At 67.5% G+C, this 25,469-nt stretch overlaps 1 protein-coding gene across 7 annotated transcripts in view; it reads left to right on the top strand.

Annotated features, from left to right (window-relative positions):
* The first annotated feature begins 852 nt into the window (after positions 1-852).
* The window catches only part of ARHGEF10 (Rho guanine nucleotide exchange factor 10), a 39,537-nt gene continuing 14,920 nt past the window's right edge, over positions 853-25,469 (top strand). Inside the window, exons 1-16 of one of the 7 annotated variants that reach the window (XM_036011800.1) lie at positions 853-878; positions 5,018-5,087; positions 7,398-7,559; positions 8,190-8,477; positions 9,566-9,632; positions 10,034-10,110; positions 10,840-10,896; positions 14,123-14,286; positions 17,092-17,206; positions 17,801-17,907; positions 19,544-19,621; positions 20,421-20,600; positions 20,999-21,115; positions 22,018-22,110; positions 23,174-23,344; positions 24,772-24,917. In XM_036011800.1, coding sequence (XP_035867693.1) covers positions 5,051-5,087; positions 7,398-7,559; positions 8,190-8,477; positions 9,566-9,632; positions 10,034-10,110; positions 10,840-10,896; positions 14,123-14,286; positions 17,092-17,206; positions 17,801-17,907; positions 19,544-19,621; positions 20,421-20,600; positions 20,999-21,115; positions 22,018-22,110; positions 23,174-23,344; positions 24,772-24,917 — 1,859 coding nt within the window. In that variant the 5' untranslated portion in view covers positions 853-878; positions 5,018-5,050. Of the gene's footprint in view, positions 904-967; positions 1,079-5,017; positions 5,088-7,394; positions 7,560-8,189; positions 8,478-9,565; positions 9,633-10,033; positions 10,111-10,839; positions 10,897-14,122; positions 14,287-17,091; positions 17,207-17,800; positions 17,908-19,543; positions 19,622-20,420; positions 20,601-20,998; positions 21,116-22,017; positions 22,111-23,173; positions 23,345-24,771; positions 24,918-25,469 lie in introns of those variants that run through there. The other 6 variants (XM_036011798.1, XM_036011799.1, XM_036011802.1 and 3 more) reach the window with 6 other exon arrangements.

The raw sequence follows: 25,469 nt of genomic DNA, 5'->3' as shown, positions 1-25,469 counted from the left end.
ATGTGTGTAGCCTCTTTGACACGTCTGCTTGGCTGGCCAGGGAACAGGTAACGTTCCTGAGCTGTCCTTTGGGTTTCTTTGTGTTCTTGGTGTTGAAGATGCCCTGTCTGACTTCTCTCCCTTCAGCAGTAACGATAGCGATACTTTGTTTCCTTTGTAACTATAAAGTAAATAAAGAGTTCTGGGCACGGAAGGGCGGCTTCTCGAGCATCCTGGCCCTGGCCCTGGCCCTCGGCTTCTGTTTGGATCCACTCACCCGTCACCCCGTCGCCCACCTGGGCTGGGCTGGGTGCTGCGCACCGTGGGGATGGGGGACGCGGGGGGGATGGGGAGCTGGAAGGCGAGGCTGCGCCTCCCGCGACATCACCTTCCGGCCCTGCCAAGCCACGGAAGGCCACAGCGGATGTTCCCTGGGGAGTTACCCGGGGACAATGAGCTTCCGGCTCCAGCAAGCTTTAAAAAGCGCCTCGGAAACGTAGGGAATCAGCGCTTTCCCTAAGGCCCAGGACTTGGCGGGACGAGGGCAGGGCACCCTCCCAGGAGCCAGGGCGTCTCAGGCGGCAAGGCGGGTCGAGGAGGGAAGGGGCGGCACCCTGGGGGTGATCGATCCCGCGCCCCCCGCCCACGCGTGCGCGGCCGGGCGGGGCGTTGGGCTGCGGGGTTGGGGGGAGAGGCTCGGGCGGCCACGTGGCCTCTCAGGAATGCGCGGGCGCGGGGGCGGGGCGAGGCCGAGGAACGGGCAGGTACTTCAGCCAATGGGCTCCTGGTATCGTCAGGGCAGGCCAATCACGACGTGGGGGTGGAGCTGCCTCCCTCTGGGCGGGGCCGGAGCGCATCCCCGGGCGGTGGACGCGGGGCGGGGAGAGGGGCGCTCGGAGGTACGGCGGTGGGGGTCCGGGCGGGGTGAGTGCGGGCCGGGAGGGAGGGAGACCGGGAGTCTCTGTCGGTTGGTCGCGGGCTCGGCCCCCCCAACTTTAGTGGGGTGCCCCCTGTTCCCACCAATGACGGTGCAGGTAACGGGGCCGCGAGCAGTCCCCCAACTTCAGCTGGTGGCCCCTGTCTTCCGGGCACAGTGCAGGTAATGGGCCAGGCCCTGGGAGTAGCCCCCCGTTTTTCGCGGGGTGTCCTAGTCCCGCGGGGACCACGGTGATGGGCCCGAGACTCCAAGGACAGTGGGGAACGTGCAGCCGGGACCCGGGCGCTGGAGGCGGGAGGAAGCGCGACCCCACTGACGCGGCGTGGGGATGAGTAGAGGCGTTTGGGTGGGGGGCCGTCCCTGGTAGTGAGTGCCCTGTGAAGGCGCAGCCCGCGGCCCCCCTGAGACGGAGGAGGTAGTTACTGGAACTCCTGCGTGCCAGGCGTCCCCTCCCAGGTACCTGCCGCTGCAGCGAAGGGGTGCAGCCGCTGGCCGGCAGGTGCCCTGGTGCCCCCGCCCGGGCCCTGCGCCCGCTGGGGGACCCCAGGTGTGGGACCTAGAAATCCGAGTGGGCGCCTCGGCTTTTCGTAGGCTGTCAGTGCCCTGCGAAAGCAGCAGCCGTGTTCCGTGCAGTGACCTGTGCAGGAGGTGGAACGCGCTCCGTTCGCCCGTGCAGTGGGCTTCCGTTCCGCCCTCCGGGTGCGCCGCAGAGCAAGCGGAGTCGCCGCGGTGCGCCCGGAATTCCTGAGTGTCCCTCCAGCGGGGCCGCTGCAGGAGATAACGTTTTCTCGGTTCATGGAGGCTTACAATATAGCTTCAATATCTCTCGTGTAGGAAGTGACTCGTACGGACCAGAGTGCTGCGGTTAACTGTTCGTGTACTCTAGAATATAATTTGCCCCCTGAGCCCTGACGGCTGTGTTTGCTTGGCCCTGGGTCATGGCCGGGCGGCCATTATCTGCGGTTCCGGACCCCGTGGCCTTGGAGTCAGACACAGACCTCTGTGCCTGGCTGCTGGGCAGCGAGAGAAGTCGCCCGGCGCCCGTTTTGTGACTGGTGAGCGCCTCCCTCGGAGTTTGTTAGACAGTCGGGCAGGAGGTGCGGTGCACGTACTCACAGGAGCTTTCTATCTTGTGAAAGCTGAGCCTGACTTTGCAGTTTCACCAAACTCGTCATCTTGATATTTGGGGATGCACATTTTTTCTTTTTTGGGAGGGGAAGGGGTTGGGGGGAGGTTAGAGGAAAGTTCCTGGGGAATTCTGGATGGAGGCGGCCTGGGCCCCCCCGGGGGGGGGGTGGCGGCCTGGGCGGAGCACCTGTCACCTCGGGTTGCTCTGGGGTCGGCCGGAGGTCGATGCACGAAAAGGCTCTTCTGACGGGAGTCGCTCGGCCTGAGAGAGAGCAAGAGAGAACGATGTGGTGGTTTGGGCTGTGCCACTCCGTGAAAACGTCGTCATAAAAACTTGGGAGCCCTGTTGTGCGGGACGCTCTCCTCCTGTTGCACAGGATCCTAGACGAGCGCCAGCGCTGGCCCAGGCGGGAAGGCGGTGGAGCGGAGCGGAGCAGGGCAGACGGGGGACGCGGGCGTTAAACATTCATGAGGCAGATCGCCGCCCTGGGTGCAGCCTCCTGGAAGTGTGGTTTCGGGGGAACCAGGGGACGGGGTTCGGGGAGCTTTGTGGGTGAGGGGAATTCCGGGTCCCAGGAAACTGGGCGAGGTCCCAGAGATAAGGCCGAGGTTTCGCTCAGCAAGGGGTGTGGCTCCGGGCCAGGCCCCGGCCCAGAGGGTGGCCCTGCCTGTCCCGAGCCTCAGGTGCAGACTCGGGTGTCCCGTGTCGTGAGTGGGCCCTGCCTGAGAGCAGGTGAGGTGCAGAGCTGGCAAAGGGCCTTCTCTTGCCCCCCCCCCCCCCCGGCCTGTTCTTCCTAACCCCAAGTCAGCCTTTCCAGAGCTGCCAGGCCTCAGGCCTAGAAGGTCAAGTTTGCTTCTTCATTTGCTTTTGTGTGTGAGTTTTCAGAATGACCAGTCGTTTCATGGAGGTGACCGGTCCCAGGGGTGCTGGCCATTCTTCTGCTCCCCACCCGTCTTTGGATCCTGGCAGGTGCGCACACCTGCTAGCAGAGAGGGCTCTCTGTGGGCTGTCGAAGTTTTCTGTTTTCATTAAACAGTGTTTAAAGGCTTTAACATAGTAAAAGGAATTTTTTTAAGGTTTAAAGCTTTTCTCTTCCGTGAACCCTCTTCCGATACCAGAAGTGGCTTTTAAAGTGGACTTTGCTGTCCCAGCTGTGACCACCGAGCACTGCCCTGGCCCGAGGGGGTGTGGAGAGGGCTGCACGTTCAGGGTCCGAGGTCGGCGGGGTGCACTGTGTTTCGGGGGAGCAGCCGGGCACCGGCTTCCCATGGGGCTGCCTACTCGGGGTGCAGTCGAGGCCCCAGGATCTGGACTCCATGAGTCCCTGGGGAAGCAAAGGAACGAGTCCTCCCCACCCTGATGGCCGGGCAGCGAGGCCCCGGGGTCTCCCGGGCCCAGGCTGTGCTCCTGACCCGGGCCAGGCGTGTGGTGTCTGCCGTGGGGACCAGACCCTCACACTGGGCTGTCACTGTCGTTTGTAAAGAAAGCAGTGTGCACACTCGAACTCCGGAGCCCTGTACACACACGCGTGTTGGGCTCCTGGGTATCCGTCACTGGGACGGAGAGAGAGCCGAGCGGACCGGAGAGGCCAGGGCTGCACTTGGTGAGCCTGTGCTGTGCACAGCTGCTGCGTGCGTCGTTTGCCTTGTTTCTCTGGTGGGGAAAGGGCTGCGGCCTCCGCCAGGGCTCTCCCAGGGCTCTGACTGTTGGAACCCGTGGGAGAGTTTGGAGTGAGAGGGTCGACGTAGAGGGGTCCTCACACCCGTGTGCACCCTGGCCCTGGCGGGCCTGGGTCTCCGGAAGCTGCAGTTGGGGCTGAGCACAGGGTGCTGCTTGGCTGGGGCTGATGGCCTTCAGCCTGGGAGTGCGGGGCACCTGCTGAGCAGAGCAGCCAGGACAGGGTTCCCGTGGGGGCCGAGGGTCGCCTCAGCCCAGCGCCGCAAGACGAGCGCAGCAGCTCGGAGGCCAGAGCACCTTGGCGTCCAGGTGCTGCGCTCTGGCGGAAGGCACGCGGTGTGCAGGTCTGAGCCTGGCCCCCGGCCAGCCCAGGCAGCTGCCAGGTGACGGGCCCGGTGAGTGGCGTGCGGCAGGCGGAGTTCAGCCTCCCGTTCGTTCATCAGGTGGCAGCAGCCCGCTGGGCTGGTGGGCGCCCAGACCCAGGCGGGCCGCCCAGGACTCCAGAGCCTGGCCCCACCGGTGCGTGGGGCAGCGTGCAGGTGGGGGGTGGGGTCAGTGCCCTCCCCCCCGGCCCTCTGTGCTTTCCCGCCCGCTGCTGTGCCGTCGGGGTCCCTGGAGGTCCGGGAAGGCGGCCTCTGCAGGCAAGGCTTCGGGAGCAGACCGTGCCGGCCACCGCGGGGAGCTGGGCCGGTGCGACGGTGCAGCCCCGCAAGCAGGGCGCCGCCTGTCTCTGTGAGGGCAGCCGGGAGGGGCCCACCTCCTGCTGACGCAGCTGGCGTCGCACGGACGCTCAGACCGGGTTTCCCGCCGGCATGGGGCGGGGGGATGACGTGCAGAGAAGAGAGGAAGAAGCGGACGCCCAGAGGGTGGTCTAGGAAAGGGGTCAGCTTCGGCTTGATCAGTCCTCACTCAGAACCCACGGTTTCGGTCGGAGGAGGAAGAGGACACAGGTGTCACTTGCGTGCCCCGCTCTCCTCCCAGCCTGGGGCCTGGAGCCGGGCGGAGGAGACTTGGGGGGTGGGTGGGGCAGGGTCCGGCCGTGACCCCGGGGCAGAAGCAGGCCCTGGCTCCCACACCCGGTGAAGGCCAGTTCGGTGAGGACCGGCCGGCAGGACTCTGCCGGGTTTCGCCCCCAGGTTATTTCTGGGGGTTCCCAGGCCTTGTGACCCGCAGGCGGAGCCCCGACCCGGAACCAGCGTCTCCCCCCACGCCCCTGCCCCCGGGCTGTCCCTGGGGTGCTCTGCCGGCCTTGGGCAGCTCCCCGACCTGCTCTGACCGCCTGTCTCCTCCCTCAGGGCTGCCCCAGGCCCAGGCCTCAGAGCCGCGGCATGGACCCACCGGAGCCGCCCACCCCTGCGCCCCAAGGTAAGGACTGCACCCCGCAGGAGGCCTGCCAGCGGAGACCCCGCCAGTGACAGTGACAGTGTGGTGATGGCGAGGGGGCAGTGGCTGTGACGGGAGATGACACGACGATGGCTTCTCTCTGGGGACTCCCTGCCCTTGGGGCAGCAGGCTGTGGGGCTGGCCTGGCTGCTCCTCGTCTGAGGGGCCGTGTCCGAGCCATGCGTCCCCAGCTCTGGTCCTGTCCCCTTGGCCCGCGTGCCTGTGTCTGTGCCAGGACCACATGCAGGGGACGCTGGCACCTCACCCGGGAGCCTCAGAGACACAGGTGACGGGGACAGAGGGGGGTGGCCTCAGAGGGGGCGGCTTTGTTCTGGGGGACATCGCTGTCCAGCACAGGCCGAGGCCACCCCGGTGACACCCAGAACCAGGGGGAGGCCGGGAGGGACTTGTGAGCAGCCCCTTGTCGGGGGAGTGGTGGCAGCTGCCGCCTCTAAAACACTTTCTCTTCTCGTCGTCTTCGCTTTCAAACAACGAGAGACGAGATACAAACAGTAGCCTGCACGGGAGAGAAGAGAAACGCCCTGTCCCAGCTGAAGCGCTCACATTGTAACCACCGCTTCCCAGGCCCGGGAACAGAACGCGCGTCTCGTATCTCTGGCCTTAGCAGTGGGCGTTCTGTCACTCTCTTCTCACGGCGCTCGCTGGCGGCACGTCTCTGGAGGCTGTTCCCGGTCGGGGCGGTCTCGGGGCGGTGCGTGCCCGAGCCCCGCAGCCAGCTCCCCTGTGCGGGGGCAGGCCCAGGTCACTTGGGCAGGCTGGGGGCTGCTGCGGGCGGTTGGAACGGGCTCAGGGCAGAGGATGGGGGCTCGCCCCCCCCCCCTCGCTGCTCCCTCTGCTCTGGCGGCCTGGACTCCTCACAGACTCGCGTCCAACCGGGTGGGAGACATCGCTTTGTGACTTGTGTGACTTACAGTGAGAGGGGAAACCTTTGTCACTGAAATAGGCCACCTGACTTCCTTTCCTTGGGCGCCGTGCCGGGCACACCAGCTCGAAGGCAGCAGAGTGGGTGCCCGTGGGGCTCTGGCTGCACCGTCTCCGGTGTTAAGGGTGTGAGGGAGGGCGGCACCCACGTCCCTGGAGCCACGCTGGGCGCACGAGGTCAGGGTGCAGCTGGCGTGTCTGGGGGGGGAGTGGCAGGGACCGCAGCCTGAGGTGGGGAGAGAACGGGACCTGCAGGTGCGGGGCCGGGAAGGGGGCCCCTGGCTCCAGCTCTGAGGGTCCGTGGAAGGACCGGCAGTGTTGCGGTCTGGAGTCAGGGCCGACCCTCGGAGCGAGGCCCCGTCCTGCCACCTGGGAACATGGGAGCCACACCAGGAGGCGGGGACAGGGCTGGGTGGTTGCTGTGGACGTCACAAGCCGCCAGGCGCCCGAGATGGGGGACTCTCTGGGCATCGGAAGCAGAAGAACCAGTGACCAGCTGATGCCCGGTGCTGGGGCCGCCGAGTCCAGGGGGTGGTCAGGGGAGTGAAGCTTCCGGCCGCCAGAGGAAGGTCGTTCCCGGGAGGGACAGAGGGGAGCAGGCCGTGCTGCCGCAGGACCTGTGGGCCCATCCGGGGCCGCTGGAGGCTTCCCGGTCAGTTGGTCGCTGCCTCCTTCCAGCGCAGCCCCGGGGTCAGCGAGGGCTTCGCCTGTCCCGGGCCGCTCAGCCACATCGGCGTGTGTCACACGCATGATTTGGAAGCAAACCTGGCAGAAAACCCGCTCGCCAAGTGACTGCAGAGTTGCAGGTCCACCGAAAGCCTCCGCAGCAGAGTGGGGATCACTGGCCACCGCAGCGAGGGTGCGCTGCCTCTCTGCCCTCCCGCCTGGTGCTGGCCGTCCACCCTCCGAGCCCCTCGGCCTTACTTTTTACAAAACACGTTTCATAAGAATCACTTTGAGGCTTATTGATGTAATTGTTCAAGTTCGGCCACAAAACGTGACTTCTGAAGGTGAGCGCGTCATTCTGACTCGAAGCCCGGCCTTCGCCGCCTGCTCCCCAGCGGTGCGGTGCCCCGCTGGGATCTGAGCGATCCGGGGTTCACCGTGTCAGCGTCTCGGGTGTGGAGGGGGCTTTTCTGTCCTTCCGCCTCCTTCCTTCCCTGACTGTGAGTTGCAGGCCTTAGGAGAGGAGACCGAGCCGCTGACCGCCAGCCGGACCGGGCGGGCAGTGGTCCGACGGGTGCAGTGGGGCGGCTCTGTCACCCCGTGGAGGCGTTTTTTCAGGAGTGTGAAGATGGTTTTGCTGGTAATGAGTGTGAACCCGTCGTTTCTTTATTTAAACTGTAGAAGATGAAGCCAAATTCGACGCCAACAACAACGAGGAGGAGGAGGAGGAGGAAGAAGGAGAGCAGTTCGATTTCGACAGCGGAGACGAGGCTCCGGAGGCAGACAGGTGCGCGCCGGGCGCCCCTGTGGCCAGTCCTGAGGGGACAGCCGCCACTGCCAGCTCAGGTGAGTCCTGGGGACCCGGCCACCCCCCTCACCTCCCTGTGGGTGGGGCCCCACTGGGGAGGGGGTGTCCCCAGCGCAGGCTGTGACGCCTCGGTGCCGTGGCCGGAGCGGAGGTGACTCCGTGGACCTTGGCGTAGCTTCTCCGACTCAGTGCCGTGTCCAGGATTTTCGTCTCGCCCATGGACCTTCTTTTCTGTTTGGAGGGAACAGGTGTGCCCAGCCTGTCCCAAAGGCGGCCTCAGCAGCGCCCCCCAGTGGCCCCTGAGATAGTTTCAGGCTGACGCGGTTGGAGACGGGTTCAGTGCTGCAGTTCACTTGCTGTTTCGGCCTTGGGGGGGGGCCCGGCGGGCGCACTCACGGCCGATGGGCTGGGCGGGCTGGGCGGGCGGAGTGGCAGCGCTGCGTGCGCAGTGGGCCCTCGGGAGCCAGCGGTCCCGCCGTCCGGCAGCTCTGACGCACTCGTGTCTGTGGGCGGGCGTTCCGGGAGCTGCCAGGCCCGGTGCCCACCTGCCCTGGCGTGTGCCCTCCCCAGAGTCGGGTGCTCCGTCCACGCCCAGAGACCTGGGACCCGCCGGGGTCAGGGGTCAGCGCTGCAGGAGCCGGGGGGCCTGATGCCGTGTTTGCCTCCAGGAGGGGAAGCTGGGACAGGAGCCGACGGGGGCCTGCCGGCGGAGCCGACCAAGCTGGGGGTCCCCGCGAGAGTCAACCCCTACTCCGTCATCGACATCACGCCCTTCCAGGAGGAGCAGCCCCCGCCCCCCTCCCCTGAGGCCCAGGAGGAGGGCGCCAGCCCACCGGTGCCCAGCGGGTACTCCGTGCCCGTGCCCTGCGGCTACGCCGTACCCTCCAGCTTGCCCGCCCTCCTGCCCGCCTACTCCAGCCCCGTGGTTGTGCGCGCTGCGTCCCCGGACGAGGAAGGTAGGCCCCCCCGTCCCTTGTGACCCCTGTGACCCCTGTGACCCGCGCCTGTCCTGTCCTTACAAAGGTGGACGCTGGGCCCCGGCCATTTCCTCCTGGGCCAGGATCACTGTGCAGGGGGTCTCGGAGCCTATTGTGGGGGAAACCCTGAGGCAGAGTCTGACCTGGGATCCCCCCACCCGACCTCCTTGTCCCCCAGGGTCCCCAAGGCTGTGGGCACGGGTGCATTTATCTCCTTTTATTGTAAAGAGTCCTTCTGTGCACACGCTCCCACGCCGGCCCCTGACCAGGAGCCTGCCTGCTGGGGCCGGCCTGCGGGGCTGGGGTCTCCGTTCCCGGGACCTCGGGGCCCAGAAGGCTGGGTCTCCCCCCAGGCCTTCCTTCGGACAGACCTGTGCTCCCTGGGGACACGCCCGGCCACTCAGGGGCCTCGAGAACCATAGAGTTAGTGCCCTAAGCTTCCCGGTGGGCCGCCTGGCAGACCCCTGCCGCCGGGGACAGGTGACCTCACTGGGGACGGGGGCGTCCCCGCGGGTGTGCCCTCCAAGCTCTCCTGGACCCGGGTCCCCTGCAGAGCGGCCCAGAGCGGCCGGGAATGGCTCCTGGCACCGAACAGGTTCCTTCTGAGAGGCCGTGGGACAGCTGCCCAGAGGCTGTGGCAGCCGGTGGGCGAGCACCGCGGCCTTTGTCCCGAGCTGTCCCCGTCACCGGACGTGAGAGGGACTGCGCGTGTGCACGGGTGGGAACGCCTGTGCCTGCGTGGCCATCGCCGTCGCCCTTTCCCGGGAGAACTGCCGAAGCGGGCCAGCAGGGGGCGCTGCTTCCCTCCGACTCTTCTGTCTCGGCTCCCCCTGTGGGGGGTGGGGGGGTACCCCAGAGCACCTCGGATGCCAGTCTGTGCTGCAAGCCCCCGGGAGCACGTTTCGTCGGGACGCTGGAAAACCCCGACGCCGGCACCTCACCCTCTCCTTGCTAGGATAAGCTCATCGTGGACGAGAAACAAAACTCGCGTCGTGTTAAAGAGGAAAATCAACGTGACGAGCGTTCTCGTCGGCACCGAGTGACACACAGTTTTTTCCTCCTGGCAGAAGCCCCCGAAGCGGCAGACGGCGGCCAGTGTCCTTCTCCGAGCTCGGAGGACCCCGCGGCGAACAGGTGCCTGCTGCTCCCACGGGGCCTTCCCAGCGCCCGAGGGTCTCTCTGGAGGGCCGGGCGCTGCTGACCTGCCCTGGGCCCGGGGGGGCGGCCCTCGCCTCCCTGTGCGCCCGGCACTCGCCCCCTCGCCCAGCCCCCGGGGCCCCCCCCGAGCGCCGGGACTCGGAGAGACACCGGGTGACCCCGCCTGGGAACGAGGGATGGGCGCACGGCCCCCCGGCCCCCCGAGTGGAGACGCTCAGGGCCCTTCAACGGGAAGCTCGTCTTTAACTCTGTCGGAGCCGGGGCTCACCTGGGACCCTCGGCCTCAGGGTGTGGGAGCGTCTGCATCCCCTGGGGACAGGCAGCAGCCCGGCGGGGGGGGGTCGCCGGGTGGCGACTGACGGTTTGCCTTCCCGCAGCGAGGACCGGGCCCACGCCGAGGACAGCGCCCTGGCCCGCTGGGTGGCGGACCCGGCCAACACCGCGTGGATGGAGAGTAAGCAGCCCGCCCGGGGGGGGGGCGGGGCCGAGGCGTCAGGGTCCCCGAGGAGCCTGGTGCCCGGAGTCGGGCTCAGCGCTCAGGCGTGTGGGTGTGTTCACCGCACAACTCCGCACGCAGCCCCGGCCCCACCCGGGCGTCCCCCCCTAGCACCCTCCGCCGGCCGAGGGGGGGCGCTCCGAGTTTATTTGAGCAAACCAGCGTCGCACATAACGCAGTTGGGGAAGTTCTGTCCCGAGAGCTCAGCGTTCCCGTACGTCCGTGCGGCTGCCTCCTGGACCTGGGCACACAGCCTCGCGGCCGGTCCCCGGTCTGTGGGACGTCTCCCCGTCACACGGCCGCGAGGGGGCTGCCCCTGGGGGTCTGACACTCCGAGTTTTCTAGGTCAGGACACGTTAATGTCAGGAACGTGAGGGTCTTGAAAGAACCACACACAGAGGGGCAGTCGAACCTCGCAGGATGGCACCAGTCGCCCTGGGCGCCGTGCAGCTGCCTGTTGTTGGAGGCGTTTCAGGGCGGGCCCCTGCAGGGCGGTTTCCTTCGGTCCCAGGGGGACGCCCTGGCCCGGGCAGGGCACCGCACTTTGGGGAGGCCCCCGTGGCCGCTCTGCAGGCCAACTGTCGAGTGACCGTGACGCGGTGGGGGGACGGGCGGCGGCCCTGGGGCGGGTGACGGGTGCTGGGCTGCCCCTGCCCGGTGGTGGAAGCCTCCCTCCTCTCGTTCCAGACCCGGAGGAAGCCGTCTACGACGACGTGCCGCGGGAGACCTCCGACTCGGAGCCAGGTGCGCTCTGCCCGGGGCGAGCGGTGGGGGCCGCCGCCTCGCAGCCGCTCCCCCTGGGCACATGGACACACCTGCGTGCTGCGTGTGTGTGCTGTGTGCGTGTGCGTTACTGTGTCTCGGTGCTACCATGTGCTGTGTGTGCACACACACAAGCGTGTCCGTGTCACAACACTCCATCGAGGGTCTTTGCCTTAGTCCCCCCAACGAGGCAGAAGGACTTGAAGGTACGGCAGGTGTGAAAGGTGAGAGGGTGGACCCGTGGATTCCGGGAAGGACCAGCGTGCGTCTGACCAGCGAGAAGACAGAAGCAGGGATCACCGAGGTTCCCTGGAGTTGAAGGCAGACGTTCCAGGTTGTGGGAGACACTGAGTGCAGCTCTGAAGTGGCTGAGCACCCGTCAGCCCGTCCCCGGGCCCGTGCGCTGGGTGCTCCCGGCCCCGCCCCCACAGGGAGCCCCGGAAAGGCCACAGAGAGGGAGCAGGTTGCCCTCGGAGGGACCGGAATTTGGAAAGACGAGCAGCACCCGGAGGCGGTGCAGAGCAGCGGGCGCATGAGGGGGTGGGTCTGTGGGTCGGTCGGCGGGACCCAGCGCCGAGCACCCAGCAGCCAGGGCCGGGCTCGGGCGGGTGTCGGCGGGCGTGGCGGCTGCCCCCGGGTCCCCAGGTCCTCGGGTGAGCGCGTCCTTCAGGGGGAGGGCGCAGGGCTGATTTTGTACGCGGTCATGCAGGTGTGCGTGTTGCGGGTCATCGCTGAGGGAACGGAAATGGGTAAACTTGTGAACTGGCAGAGCCAAGCCCGGGGCAGACAGAGAGAGCGTGCAGTAGGAAGGCAGGGCGTGTTGTGTGGGAACAGGGCAGAGTTAGCCAGAGGCGTCGGCCCTCACAGAGGCCGTGGACGACGGACCCCAGGCGCCGGCACACGGAGTCCTCAGGTCGGACGGCGTGGCAGCGCCAGGCGTGGGCTGCGGCGGCCGCGTGAGCACACGGGGCGTTTGTGCACGGGGAGCGTGGGCCAGTCCTGCCCGTGGTCCCGCCGGGGAGGCTGTGCGGTGTGCACACCAGACGTCCCCAGAGCCCCCACCGGGGCGTGTCACAGCCTGGACTCGCGTGCACCTGCCGACACGGCCTGGAGCACGTGAGCAACACAGGACGGACGGCGCCGGAGGTCGGTGGGTCTGATGGAAAGCCGTCTCCGGGCCGGGGGTATAAGGTCAGTGAACTTCAGCCGGACACGGCAGGCGGCCCGCGTACAGGCGCACGCAGAGCCCTGCAGCTGGCGGTTCCGGACGCGCAGTTTTCCAAGCGCACGGGGCGCTTCTAACCCCGGCCTGTGTGGCCGTGGGCCCCGGCGCAAGTGCCGACAGGTGCCGAAGACTCACTCGGTGCTCAGGCCTCGCTCCTCGGGGAGCACCCGGCCCGTGAAACTCAGCCCCAACATCAGAAGGTGAGAAGTCAGCCCGACACCTCTCACGGCCGAGGGCGACGCCAGAGCAGAAGCCAGAGAGCGTTTCGACTCGAAGGATCACGAAAACATCGCGTAAAATGTTGTGGGTGGATCTCAGTGGGTAAGGAGCCAGAGAGGTCGCCAGAGAGGTTGGGGCAGCTGCTCAGAAGAGGAGGTGGAAAACCAGGAGCTCAGACTCCGACTCGGCCCGGGAAGAGGAGCCCAGGGAGAGCGTGGAGGGAGGAAGCGAGGGCGACCCAGCCCCAAACCGGGAGGCGGAGCGGAGGGGCCACCAGCAGCGTCAGGAGTGGCTCCCGGGAGGGTGCAGAGCAGAGCGAAGGGGCCCGCAGGGCGTTGGGGGGCCCAGGGGGTCAGGGAGGGGTCGGCCAGGAGGGGGTAGCTGTGGGAGGAGTGGAGGACAACCAGGAGACGGGATTCTGTAAACTTTTTGTGGATGAACCAAAACACTTAGCAAATTAGATGCTTCTTAATGACTCGAGGTGTCGAGTCCACTGCTCGGCCCGTCAGCCGGCAGCCGGCCCTCCTGGACCCGCATGTGGCCCCCCTGAGACCACAGGGTGGGGGCGGCCCCTCTGTGACACCGGCCCCTGCGGCAGGAAGGGGACGCCCAGCCCCCACGTCAGGATGTCAGCCTAAACTTACAAGCCTGCCGCCGCCGGAAGCCTGATGCCGAATTCCCCAGACAATGCCAGGAAGTCTGGGCCAGCGGTCCCCACGCCAGCCCGGAGAGCCCTCTGAGCACTCGGGGTCCCCTGCCCCCACCGGCAGGCACTGTCCACTGCACCTGCAGCGCCCCGGGAGCCGGCCGCCGGCAGGGACCCATGGCCTCCTCCCAGAGTCCCCTGCAGGTCAGGGGCCACTCGGCGTCGGGAGTGCGAGAGGGAACAGCCGGGGAGAGGTCACGACCCTGGAACCTGCCGCAGAGGTCCCGGCAGAAGCCGGTGCCCACCCAGTACTCGTCCTCTGGGGCCTGTGGACGCGGCTGCGCGCCCCCCCCCCCCCCCCCCGGGAGGACCAACACCCGCCCGTGGGCCTCGTCACAGGCAGAACACCCTGCGGCTCGCGGGTCAGCACGCCCCCGGGCGGCCCCCGCCTCTGTGCTGCCCGCGCGGTGTGGGTGCGACCGGCCGGGGAGGCCTCTCCCGCAGAGGGGCGGCGGGGGCGCCCGAGGCCTGGACACCAAGGAGGGTCCCCTCCGTGGGGAGGCCTTTGTCGCCGGGCCTGGCGTGTTCGTCACCTGTTCTGGGGTGACTGGTGCGAAGAAGCTGTTTCGGTGCGGTCGTAGGTCGTCCGAGAGCCTCCGTAGCCCTTCTGTTCATTTGTTTGCACAAAAGCAGAGTTTACTGTTGGTCTGCGGCGAGCCTCTGTTCATAGTTGAGTCCGTCCCCCTGTCCGTCTGTCCCCCTGTCCGTCTGTCCAGTGTGCGTATGCTCGTGCCCTTCCGTTTGTCTGAACACACGTTGTCCTATGTGGGAAGCCCTCTGTGGCTAGCAGGGCGTTTGGCACGGCTGTGGCTTCTGGGGAGCGCTGGGGCCCGGGGGGCAGATGGGGGCGGGGCTCTCAGAGCTCCCAGACACTGGGCCGAGCCGGCAGGCCCCCCTGACGCCCTGCCCTCCGGGGGGGCCGGCCTGAGGCTGCTGGGCCACTCCTTCTGGCTTGCTGTCAGGCCTGCTCGCCCCTCTCGCCCGGTGTGAAGTGACAGGCATGGACGGTGGCGAGTGGCCTGCTCACGGCTGACGGCGCTGTGGCCTTCGCGCACCAGGTGAGCTGATCTACGACGACGTGGAGAACGGGGACGAAGGCGGGGACAGCTCCCTGGAGCGCGGGTGGAGCTCCAGCGAGTTCGAGAGCTACGAGGAGCAGAGCGACCCCGAGTGCAGGAACGGGGTCCCCGGGTCCTTCCTGCGCAGCAGCCACCGGAAGCAGGTGAGTGCGCTGCCGGCTGCGGGCGCAGGAAGGGGGCCGCCCGCCCGGGGGGCGTTGCTGCCCGTGGCGCCTAAATGAGTGTTTCCCGCGGCGGGGCGTGTGGCCTGGGGGAGGCTCCAGATGCCGCGGAGGGAGGGTGCCCACCTCGCAGGGAGACTGTGGCCGTGGCAGGGCAGGGCGGTTCCGCTGTCGCCGGCCGAGTCGCTGGGGAGCCCTAAGGAAGCAGCCGTCCTCAGTGTTTTAACGGAGTAGTGTGATTTTCTGACTGTAAGACACACTTTGCCCCCAAGTTCGGGAGGGAAGGAGGGGGAGCATCTTATAGTCCGAGTGTAGCTTACCTGGCTGGCCGTGGGCAGGGGCGGGTGGAGCGGGGTCACAGGAGGCAGGAGCAGGGTCGCTGCTGCATTTTCCTCCCAAATTTGGGGCAGGGAAGTGCGTCTTATAGTCTGAAAAATACGGTCAACAGCTCTCCTCTGAGTGTGTGCTGTGTACACGGGTCCCACTTCGCACGCCGACGGACCCGTGCTGGTCCGCCCACGACCCCGTGAGACGCCACGGTCCTCGGGGGGGGTGCACCCACGCTGGGGGGTGCCTGGGGCTCAGGGTTTCCGGCACACATGACGAGGTGTGGAACAGAACACGTTACGAGTGCTGGGAAGGGCGGACGCCCCGAGCTGCCCTTCGAGGGGCCGGGAGGGGGCACCCCGAGCTGTAGGTGCAGAGAGGGGCACAGAGGCTCAGCGTGAGCTCTGGACAGGGCGGTGCCCGTCCCCGAGGCTGGCGTCTGCGTGAGGCCCCGGGCCCTCGGAGGGCACTGGCTGTGCCCCCCACGCCGTCGCAGTGGGCCTCGGCAGCTGTCGGGGGGCTGTAGGGGTGTTGGCGTGCTCGGCCCTTCCATGCAGGGTGGGATGGGAGGCAGCCACGGGCAGCCGGGCGGGCCGGGCTGGTCGTGGTGGATGCAGCCCGAGACCTAAGGCCTCGCCATCGCGGCTGAATCCACGCGTGAACTCCGCCCTGCGCGCACTCAGGGACCAGACCTGCGGACTGGTGGGGGCGGCCTCCCGGTGTCTGCCCCAGTAGGCTGCTGTGGGTTGCTCGGCTCCACCCTATCCCAGAAACTGGTTTCACGAACCTCCAGCAGGATCGGGCATGTATGTGGGTGTGGGTGGGTGGGTGTGTGGTGGTCAGTGCGACCCCTCAGAGTTCTGACTTGCCTCTCCCAGGCCCTCAGCTGTCTTCCGCCCCCAGGACTGTCCCAGGTGGGCCTTGGCCAGGGAGAGGGTAAGTGTGGTCACGCTCGGCCCCATGCAGCTGGGCCCCGCACTCTGGGTTTGTCTCGAGACTGAAGGTGACGCTTTGAAGGTGAAACCATCCCGGTTTCAGCGGGATGGAGTGGTCAGTGGGTGCCGTAGGAGGGTGGGCAAAACCCCCTTAGATTTCGTCTTCATCGTCCTGGCTGTCTGTAGCCAGAACCGACTGGGTCAGCGTCGGCCACCGAGGGGCCCGCTGGGTGGTGGTTGCACAGGCTGTGCCCCCCTTGCTGTCCTGCTGGTCCCTGTGCCTGGGCACCCCGCCCGCAACGGCCAGCGAGCTGGTCCTGGCTCCCTGTGGAGGGCACCCACACGGGTTCGGGGTGAAGACGCCGGGTCTGGGGAAGAGAGTGAGGCGCGGGCCTGGGCGGGGCAGCCATGGGGCGGGGGGCCTCAGGCATTGCAAGGCCGCACCTGCCCGAGTCCATCTGCAGGGCGCTGTGGTTCGGGCTGAAGGGTGCTGGGTCGCAGGGGCCCAGGCGGCGTGGCAGCATCAGGAGGGGCCGGGGAGCAGCCCTGGGGCTGGCGGGTGCAGGGGTCCCGCTGGGAGCTGATCACGCTCCGTGGCAGGGCGCACGCTCGGGGGCCGTTCTGGGGCAGCGCCTGCGGCTCGGGAGGTAAAGGGCCTGCCCGGACGGTCGGGCTGCGGGCATGATGTGTGGCGTCACCTGCAAGCTGCTCCCCAGGGGCGACGGGGAGCAAACCGCACCCCTGAACCCACACCTGACCCCCCAGACTCAGGCCGGGACGGGCCACCCTGCACCGCCCGCCCACCGGTCGCCCTGGAGGTGCCGGCTCCTCCCGGGCACGAGGCCACCCGGGCCTCCCCTGGTGCCCCGCACGTGAGGTGTTCTCAGGACCAGAAGTGACCCTGGGACTCGGGCTCACGGGAGGCGAGGTCGGCAAATGCACAGCAGTGGGGCGTGGGCTTCGTGACGCAGGGGCCCCCCCCACCCCGGGGGGGGGGCGGTCTGCCTGGTCGGCACCCCGCCACTGTCCCTCTGTCTGTCTGCGACCGCTGAGCTCTGTCTCCTCACTGCCGTGGGTGCTGGCACTCTGCGACTCAGGCCCTGGGGCGGGGGGCGGGGTGGGCCTGGCAGGTGTCTGCAGGGCCCTCCCTTCCCCGGGCTCTGCCATTGTCACCTGGGGGCGCTGTCTCCGCCCCCACAGGTCTGTTTGTCAGGGCCCCCCCCCCCCCCCCTAAAACAGAGGGCTGAGCTGTAGCGGAGCAGGAGCTTCTATAACTGGGTCGAAGGCGGGCTCTGTAGTTCCAGGCCCCCCCTCCCCCCCCACAAACCCACCAACCAGCCGCAATCCACACACGTGCAGCCACGGAGGCCCCCGACCGAACAGCCAGTGCCGGGGGTGGGCTTTCAGGCCGCACCCCTCGCCCAGGCCCCGCCCGGATGGAGGGGAGGAAAGAGCGTGCAGGCTGGTGCAGAGCCTCGGGCCCCTCACCCCGTCCCCGCCCCCCCCCTCCCCCCCCCCCCCGCAGATGCAGAAGCTGGTGCAGGCCGCCAAGGAGGGCACCAGGGACGGGCTGGAGAGGACCAAGGCTGCGGTGAAGAGGGGCCGCTCCTTCATCAGGACCAAGTCCTTCGTCTCCCAAGGTCGGCGGCTGCCCGGCCCCCACGCAGCGGGGGTGGGGGGGCCTGAGGGGTGGCGGCTGCTGCACTCGCGCCCTCGGGAGCCTGCTCCCCACTGGGCGGGGGCGCGGGGGCTGGGATGTGGGGCCCCGCGTCCTGCCGTTCTGTGGAACCGGTAGTTGACGAGTCTTCGTCTAAACTTTGTGATTTCGGGGGCCTGTGCTTTGTCAGACTCGAGGTGGGACGGGTCGGGAGATGCAGGACGTCCCTGGGGGCTCCTGACCCGGGGGCCGGGTGGCTCTCCGCCTCCCTGCGGAGCCTCTCCTGGTTCCTGGTTGTGGGAGTGAGGTTCGGGAACAACGGGCGGTGGTCCCCACGTGACCATCCGGACATTCCAGTGGCACCTGGGCCCTTTGAAGTCAGACTTGGGAAACTTCAACACCGGCCGGCGCCTCTCTCTCGGGATGTGGGGCGCGATTTCCTGGGCCCCCAGAAGCTGCTCCTCGGCCCCCACCGGGGGAGGAAGCGAAGAAACCCGCGGCTCCTGCCACGAGGGCGTGGGGCGGCGTCGGGGCGCCTGGCCTCCGAGTCAGACCGGCGCCGCCCCCTGTTGCGCAGACCGCAGCCCCGGCTGGGAGGACGAGCGGAGCCTGTTCATCGACGTGGACTGCCGGCACCCGGACGCCGTGCTGACCCCGATGCCCGACGGCCTGTCCCAGCAGCAGGTGGGACGCATGGCAGACCCCCGGGCTTCGCGCACATGGTGCCTGAGCGCCCCTGCTGCCCCGGCTCCCACTCCCCCGCCCCTTCCCCCGGGCTCCTCCCCTTCCACCAGGCTCCTCCCCCTGCCGGTCCTGCCTGGCGGGTGTGGGGTTAACCCGGCAGGGGCCTCGGGCACCCCAGGCCATGCGGGGCCCTGGGTCTGCCCCATCCGGGGCCCTTCAGTGTTTTGAGGGCCGCACCCCGAGTAACTCTGCGTGAGTGTGTGTGGGACTTAGGCTCTGGGGGAGGTTAGTTACACCGTGGGGGGGAGGAGAGCGTGTGTGCCGGATTTCTTTGGCTTTGTTTTTGTGTTTCTGTTAAACGGTCTTACACCAGTTTCAGGTCCTTTGACCCGATGTGTTAGCACTGTCCCAGGACTTTAAAAAATAAGTGTGGCTCCTAGATCAGACCCCCAAGAGTCTCACCCCAGACTTGAGGTAGTCAGCCTGGGACCTGGATGTGGGGGGAGGACTGGCCTAGGTCTGACCCTCTGTCCGTGTGTGGGGAGCGACTCCGGCCTGGGGACTGACTCCGTCCCGGGGGACCCGTCTCTGCCCGAGACCCAGCGAGTGAGGCGGGGTGGGGCTGTGGGGCGCAAGTTATGTGCATGACTTCCAACCCCAGACGCAGCCGCCCTGTCTGAAGGACGCCGGTTTCTTCCCTCAGTGTCCAGGGGCTTGCCTTTCCCTCCACTTTGTGACGGGAGTAAAGAAAAACCCCGCTGCCTTGTCAATGATCCTGCCACTAGGTGGCGCTGGGCCACCGCGAGGGGCAGGCACTCCCGGGGTGGCCGCACTGGGGCGTGGGTGTGTGTGCACGTGTGCATGCTCGCCTGTGCCTGTGCCCGAGCGTGTGGTTTAGCACCAGCCGGGCTGTGACTTGATCCATTTTCCACTCACTGGCACAATGAACCACCACACTGCTCAGCAGTGACAGCAGTGCCCGGTGTCATCATGGGCGCTGACCGGCACCGTGCGGCTGGAGACGGGCGAACTTCGGCAGGGAAATCCGAGCCCAAAGTGGGGTCCGAGTTTCAAAGGCCGTATCTCTGGCGGCCGCGAGCTCCGGGCCTGGAAATGACGTCAGCAACTCACTTACCGAGTTCTCTGCCAGGGGTGGGGGGGGTGTGTTTGTGAGGTCAGAGGTCATCACAAGAGTGCCCCCCCCCACCTCCCAAAAGGTTCTGTTTCCTTGCGGTTCTGGCGTAGTGGTTGTACTGGACAAGTTGTTTCCAACAGCACTGCTCCAGACGGGCAGTTTTTAATGCTTATTTACACATGAACTGTGTAGCGTTGGGCACCTACGTGACAATTAGTGAGTTCAGCTCGTTACTGTTGCACTAGTGAATGACTCCGTTAGGGCCGCTGTGGCCGACGTGTCTTGCTGGTGTTGCAGTTTATAATTTGAGGTTGAAAACTACGTCACTGTAGCAGCCGGAGACGTGCGGTTGGGCCTGTAATGCTGGTTACGTGAGCCTTTGGAGAGTCCTCTCACCTGCTGTTCTGAAAACAAAACCCGAAACACTTCATCACCAAGCCCCCAACGGGAGTGAAACGGACCTGGGTGAGGTCCCGCCCGTTGAGCTTTCCCGCCCGACAGGTGGTGAGGAGATGCATCCTGGGCTCCATCGTCGACAGTGAGAAGAGCTACGTGGACGCCCTCACCAGGATCCTGGAGGTACCTGCAGGCCCCGTGCGCGTCCCGTCAGCCTTTCCTCCCTCGTGTGTCTGCCACACACGTGCAGTTACATGCAGGCGTCGTGAAATGCTGGAATTTGCAGGATTCTCAAATTGTGCCTGTATACCAGGGGTGTCAGACTCACTGTCCCCAAGGGCCCCCACAGAAGCCTCGCGGTCGCCTTCCCACAGCCGAATGCAGTCTTAGGACTGTACGAATGTAACTGCTCCTTAAGGAGGGGCACGGAGCTGGGCGCCGCCCCAGGGTGGAAACAAGGTGCTGGGCGGATACAACGAGGTGGAGGCCTGTGGGCTTGGTGTGTGCCCCCTGTGCTGTGTACTGATGTCAAAGGTCAAGTGATACCCGTGAAAAGTCCACAGGACACGTTCGGGCACAGGACACTGGAGTCGTGAGCGTGTCGCACCCATCTCTGTCGCGTCCTCCGGGAAGGGGCTGCTCCCCCAGGGCCGCGGCGGCCGGGGGCTTCCAGAAAGACTCGCGTGCGGAGTGTCTGTTCTCCCCAGTCTGGGTCCTCGCCAGGCCAACCGGGGGGCCCGACTGTCCCTGCAGGGAACCCTTGGTTTCCATTGGCTCTCTTGTTTTCCCCTTCAAGTCCGACACATTCACTGAAAAACGTTCTGAAGAACGAAACACGTAAGGCTGTTGAAGCGGCTCCCCTCGCAGGCAGGGGCACGCTCTGACCGATGTGCCCGACCCGAAACCTCAGCCAGGGGACGCGAGAGCGACTGCGCCTCGCCCGCGGGTGCCTCCAGGTCCCCTGTCTGCCCCCCCCCCCCAGCAGTACGAGCGGCCGCTGGCCGAGATGGAGCCGCGGATGCTGAGCGACCGCAAGCTGAAGGTGGTGTTCCACCGCCTCAGGGAGGTGCTGCAGTGCCACCGCCTGTTCCAGATGGCGCTGGCGAGCCGCGTGGCCGAGTGGGACGACGTGGAGACCATCGGCGACGTCTTCGTGGCTTCGGTGAGGGAGCCGTGCCCCCCCCGGCCCCCAGTCTGGGCGTCTCCAGGGAGTCGGGGCCCCTCTGTGCTGCCCTGGGGGGGCTGCGCCCGGGGAGCATGGGGCGGCGGGGGCGGGGGGATTTGAGGAGGGGCGTTGCAGCCGCGGTCTCTGCACGCAGCCTGCCGCCGCGGTTCGGAACCAGGGTGCCCGGGGGTGCTGGGGTCGGTGGAGCGCGGTCCCTAGCCACGTGGCACCTCACGGGCTCGGCTGGGCCGTGGCACGCAGCCGGGAGGAAGTTTGTCTCAGGGCCGGCAGGGTCAGGGTCTCGGCGACGGAGGCCGGCTGGGTCGGGCCGGGCCCGCCTGGGCTGCGCGCGGCTGACTCCTCTCGGGCCCCCCCCCCCCGCCCCCGTGCTCCAGTTCTCCAAGTCCCTGGTGTTGGACGCCTACAGCGAGTACGTGAACAACCTCAGCGCCGCCGTGGCCGTCCTCAGGAGGACCTGCGCCGCGAAGCCCGCCTTCCTGGGGTTTCTGAAGGCAAGCGCCACGCCCCCCTGCCCCCGAGGCCCCCGCCCCCACGTGGGGGGTTCAACAGTGTCCGGCGGCAGGGTCCACGTCGCGGCACCCGACGTCTCCATGCGGAGCCTCGCTCCTTGCGAGGACCTCCGTCCCGGCCGTGCTGCTCTCGGTGTCGGGCGGGCGCTGCGGGTGGCCTTTGGGAATGCCCTTTACTGTCACATCCGTGAAATGGGCGGCCAGCTGGCTGGACGGGCACAGAGGGAAGGTCGGACCTCAGGCGAAATGCTGGGGCAGCAGAAGTCACTCTTGGGGTTCCGGTGCTCGGCTGCCGTCCCGGCCCTGCAGCCCCGACCCGGGGTTCTGCGCATCATTTTTCCTGTCCTTCCCTTCCCTCCTCTTCCCCCCCTCCCCTCCTCCCCTCCCCTCCTGTCCTCCCCTGCCGTCCCTCTCCCCTCCTGTCCTCCCCTCCCCCTTCCCTCCCCTCCTCTTCCTCCCCCTTCCCCCTCCCCTCCCCTCCTGTCCTCCCCTTCCCTCCCCTTCCCTCTCCCTTGTCTTCCCCCCTCCTCCCCCTTCCTTCTCCCTCCCCTCTCCCCTCCCCCCTCCCCTTCCCTTCTCCTCGTCACTACGCTCTTCCTGTGGCTGTTGACTCTCAGAAGGGAACTCAGTCCTGAGGGGACCGAGACTAACTCACGAAAGGACAGCCCCTGACACAGCAGTCGTGGCCCCCGTGGCGTGTCGTGTGCCTGAGGGCACGGGGTGGGGGGTGGAGACGTGTGTGCAGAGGTGGGGCGAGGTCCCCCAGACGCAGGCGCGGGTCCCTGAGCAGCACCGCCCCCCCCCCGGAGGCCCCAGTGTGGGCGTCCCCGACCGGGGCTCCCCGCTCCGCTGCCCGGAGGTGAGCGCGGCGCCTCTCCCTGCAGCAGGCCCAGGAGTCCAGCCCGGACCGCGTCACACTCTACAGCCTGATGACCAGGCCCATCCAGAGGTTCCCGCAGTTCATCCTGCTGCTCCAGGTACCGCGGCCCCAGCCCCGCCCCCGCCTGCGTCCGCCCGGTGCCTCAGCTCTGACACAGGCGCCCTGGGCAGCGGCTGGCCCCAGGGCCCAGGGCCTGTCCCGAGTCAGATGCCGGACGCAGTGGCAGGTCCCAGGTTGGCCAGGTCTGTCCAGCGTGGCCACCACGCTGGGGCCCCCACGCCCCTCCTCGGGCTGGAGGGGCTCCCAGAACCCTGGAGGGCACCGACCTTCACTGGCTTGGTACAGAGGCCGCCCCGTGGGGCCACCGGCTGTGTGGGCGGGGAGCGGGCGGGGCCTGCGGCTGCCAGCACCTGTATGGCCCCCCAACCCTGGACCCCCCCAGACCCTTCCTTGTTGTGGGGGCTGCCCTGTGGAGGCGTGTGACTGAGACATAGGTCACTGGCCATGCTGGTCACTTCAGTTCCCCACTGCGCGCTCCCCTCCCCAGACCTGGGGGCGGGGCTGACACTTCAGACCCCGAATCCCCTGGCTGCCAGCCGCACCCTGAAGCCACCTGGGGCCCTTCCAGAGTCGCCGCATCGGCGTCAACTTGGTTGTGGTTGGAAGGGGCCCCTCCCCCCACTGCTGAGAAGCCCCAGGGGGTCAGGGTCTCTGCCTAGAGCTGCCCTGGGGGGAAGCCACGGATGGTTTTTACAGGACGGCAGCTCGGGGCCCCGGGGAGCTGTCTGCACGGGGGACCGGGCACAAGGCAGTCCCCTCCCTCTGTCCTGGCGCAGAGCCAGGTGGGAGGCCCTGCCCCGGGCCTGGCTGACCCGCTGTGCCAGCCGGGGCTCGGTCCCCTGCTGTCCAAGGACTCTTCGCCGCTGGCAGTGCCGTGCGGTGTGAGGTGGCTTTGTGCTGCGGAGGGAGCTGTCGAAGGGTTCAGCCACGTCACGTTTCCTTCAGCGTGCGTGCTCCCCGGGTGTGTCTGTCTTTCCCAGAAGCAGCTGAGACATCGTCCCCGTCCTTGGCCCGCCAGGGCGGCTGGTGGGGCCGGGGGTCTGCAGGGCAAGACAGCGCGGCCCCCCACGGGCGGTCACCACTGCCTCTTTCTCCCGAAGGACATGCTGAAGAACACGTGCCCGGGGCACCCGGACCGGCTGCCCCTGCAGATGGCGCTGACGGAGCTGGAGACGCTGGCGGAGAAGCTGAACGAGAGGAAGCGGGAGGCGGACCAGCGCTGCGAGGTCAAGCAGATCGCGAAGGCCGTCAACGAGAGATACCTGAACAAGGTTGCCGGGCGTCCGTCTCAGGGCGGGGCTGGGGCCGGGGTGAGGCTGGGGCTGCTCCTGCTCACAGGCCGCTGACGGCCAGCCTCCGAGCGAGGGTGGCGGTGGGGGCTGGCTCCCCCGGCCCAGGGCCCCCGGGGCCGCTGGGGCCGCAGGCAGGTCCCGGCACCAGGCATGGCTTCAGCTCCAGAGTCTGTGGGTTCCCTAGAAGAGGAGGGGGTCACGGGCTCGTCAGCTCCTCAGACGGACCCAGGACCCCCGAAGGGTTAAGAGCAACTCTTTCGGCCAAGTTGTGCACTCACATGCAGGGCCGCCTTTCAGATGCTCACGAGTAACGCATCATACAGGTTTCACATTTTTTATTGGCACCTGTCGGTGCGCGGGGTGAGTGGACTGACCACATGAGGCTGGGCGGAGCGCAGGGCGGACGCTGGGGGCGAAGCTGGGCGCCAGCCTCCTGCTCGCAGAGCCGCTTGTCAGGGCAGTGGCCCGACTTGGGGCCGCTTCCCCGTGCTGTTCCCTGGGCCTCGGCGGGGAGAGGCTGGTCTATCTGAGCTGCTCTAGATAATGACACGGAATATCCACTATGGCCGAGTCACCCTTGTCTTTTGTCACTGGGTTCACTTCCGACCACGCAGTGACGCTCAGCAACGTAAGAGCTTTAACGCGTTCGGAGCCAGAGGTGATTCCGGCAGGACTTTTTACGAGCCGACGCTCACATCCAGCGGCAGTGTCTGTGCAGCCTCGCGCCGCCCCCCGGTCCTGGGGCGTCGGGAGGCCGTGCGGCTGAGAGAGGCTCGCAGCACAGGGGCTCGGGGGCCCTGCAGGGTGAGAGCGGGAGGTTCTGCCCCGAGTGAGGGTCTGGACTTCCTGGGGGGCCACCCTGTGCCAACAGTCCGGCCCCTCCATGGTGTGCCGTTGAACCGGTGAGCGCGGAGCACCTCCCCAGAGCCCAGGGTGTGTGGGGGCTCCGGGAAGGAAAACAGCTCACGGGTGTGGGCCGAGGGCCTTGGCTCAGGGCCGTGCCGTCTGCGGGGAAGGGAGAGCTTTCGCTCTGAAATGTGTTACAGAGTGGGGGGGGGGCGGGGGGTGCCTCAGCCGCGGGCCAGCGGGAGGAAGGGCCAGTGTCCTCGGAGCACCGCCCGCGTTCCAGGGACGGAGAGCAGGGAGTTCCCTCGTCTGGGGGTCGGTCGGCTCGGCCTCCGAGTGTGCTCGCAGGGAGTTAGGTCCCGCCCGTCTGGAGTCAGCGAGCCCCTGCCCATCAGCTTCCCGTTACAAAAAGCCGCCTTCCGAGCTCTCAGTGGGCTGTGGGCGGGAGTGGTGGGTCGCGTTACCGGAACCCTGGCAGGCGGAGGTTACGGGGACTGTGCCGGTCCTCTCGCGCTTCCGGTAAACTCGCGGTGGTGGTGACGACAGTGTCCGCCCCCCAGCTCCTCAGCAGCGGGAACCGGTACCTCATCCGGTCGGACGACGTGATCGAGACCGTGTACAACGACCGCGGGGAGATCACCAAAACCAAGGAGCGCCGGCTGCTCATGCTGAACGACGTGCTGATGTGCGTCTCGGCCGGCGCCCGGTAAGGACGCGGCGCCGCCCTCGTGCGGTCCGGGGGGGGGCTTCCCGCACCATGTGCAGACGCAGGAACCAACCCGGCTGCGACGGAGGGCAGACGCCCGAACCAGCCGGGCTTCTTTCCAGGGCCTGGCCGGGGTCCCCCCGTTCGTGCCGGCCGGCAGGACCCAGGGGCGTTCCGGTGGTTTCTCTGTAAACGTGAGGCTGGGGCTGGAGCCGGAAACCGAGTTTCCCCGTGACCCCGCTCAGCCCCCGTCCCCTTCCCCTTGTCCTCACCGTCCGTCCGGGCCTCTCCTCGGCCGCGTCTCCGTAACGGCGGTGCTCGGTGAGTGTGTTTCCCACGGCACCAAACTGGGCACGCTCACACGCGTGTAAGCCAGGGAGTGAGCACGTGCCCTTCGGCAGACCTTGAACAGGACACAGCTCCACGGCTGAAGTGTTCTCCGGCGCACAGGGCGCTGTCGTCGGCAGGGGCAGCTGAAAAGTCTCCAGATGTAGGGGAGCGACAGGGGATTCGAGGAGAACGGAAAATTTCCTGGTGCCGCCTCGGGGACCC

This window comes from Phyllostomus discolor, chromosome 11 (assembly GCF_004126475.2).
Source record: "Phyllostomus discolor isolate MPI-MPIP mPhyDis1 chromosome 11, mPhyDis1.pri.v3, whole genome shotgun sequence".
In the NCBI taxonomy this organism is placed as follows: Eukaryota; Metazoa; Chordata; class Mammalia; order Chiroptera; family Phyllostomidae; genus Phyllostomus; species Phyllostomus discolor.
This window is presented reverse-complemented; position numbering and strand designations above follow the sequence as displayed.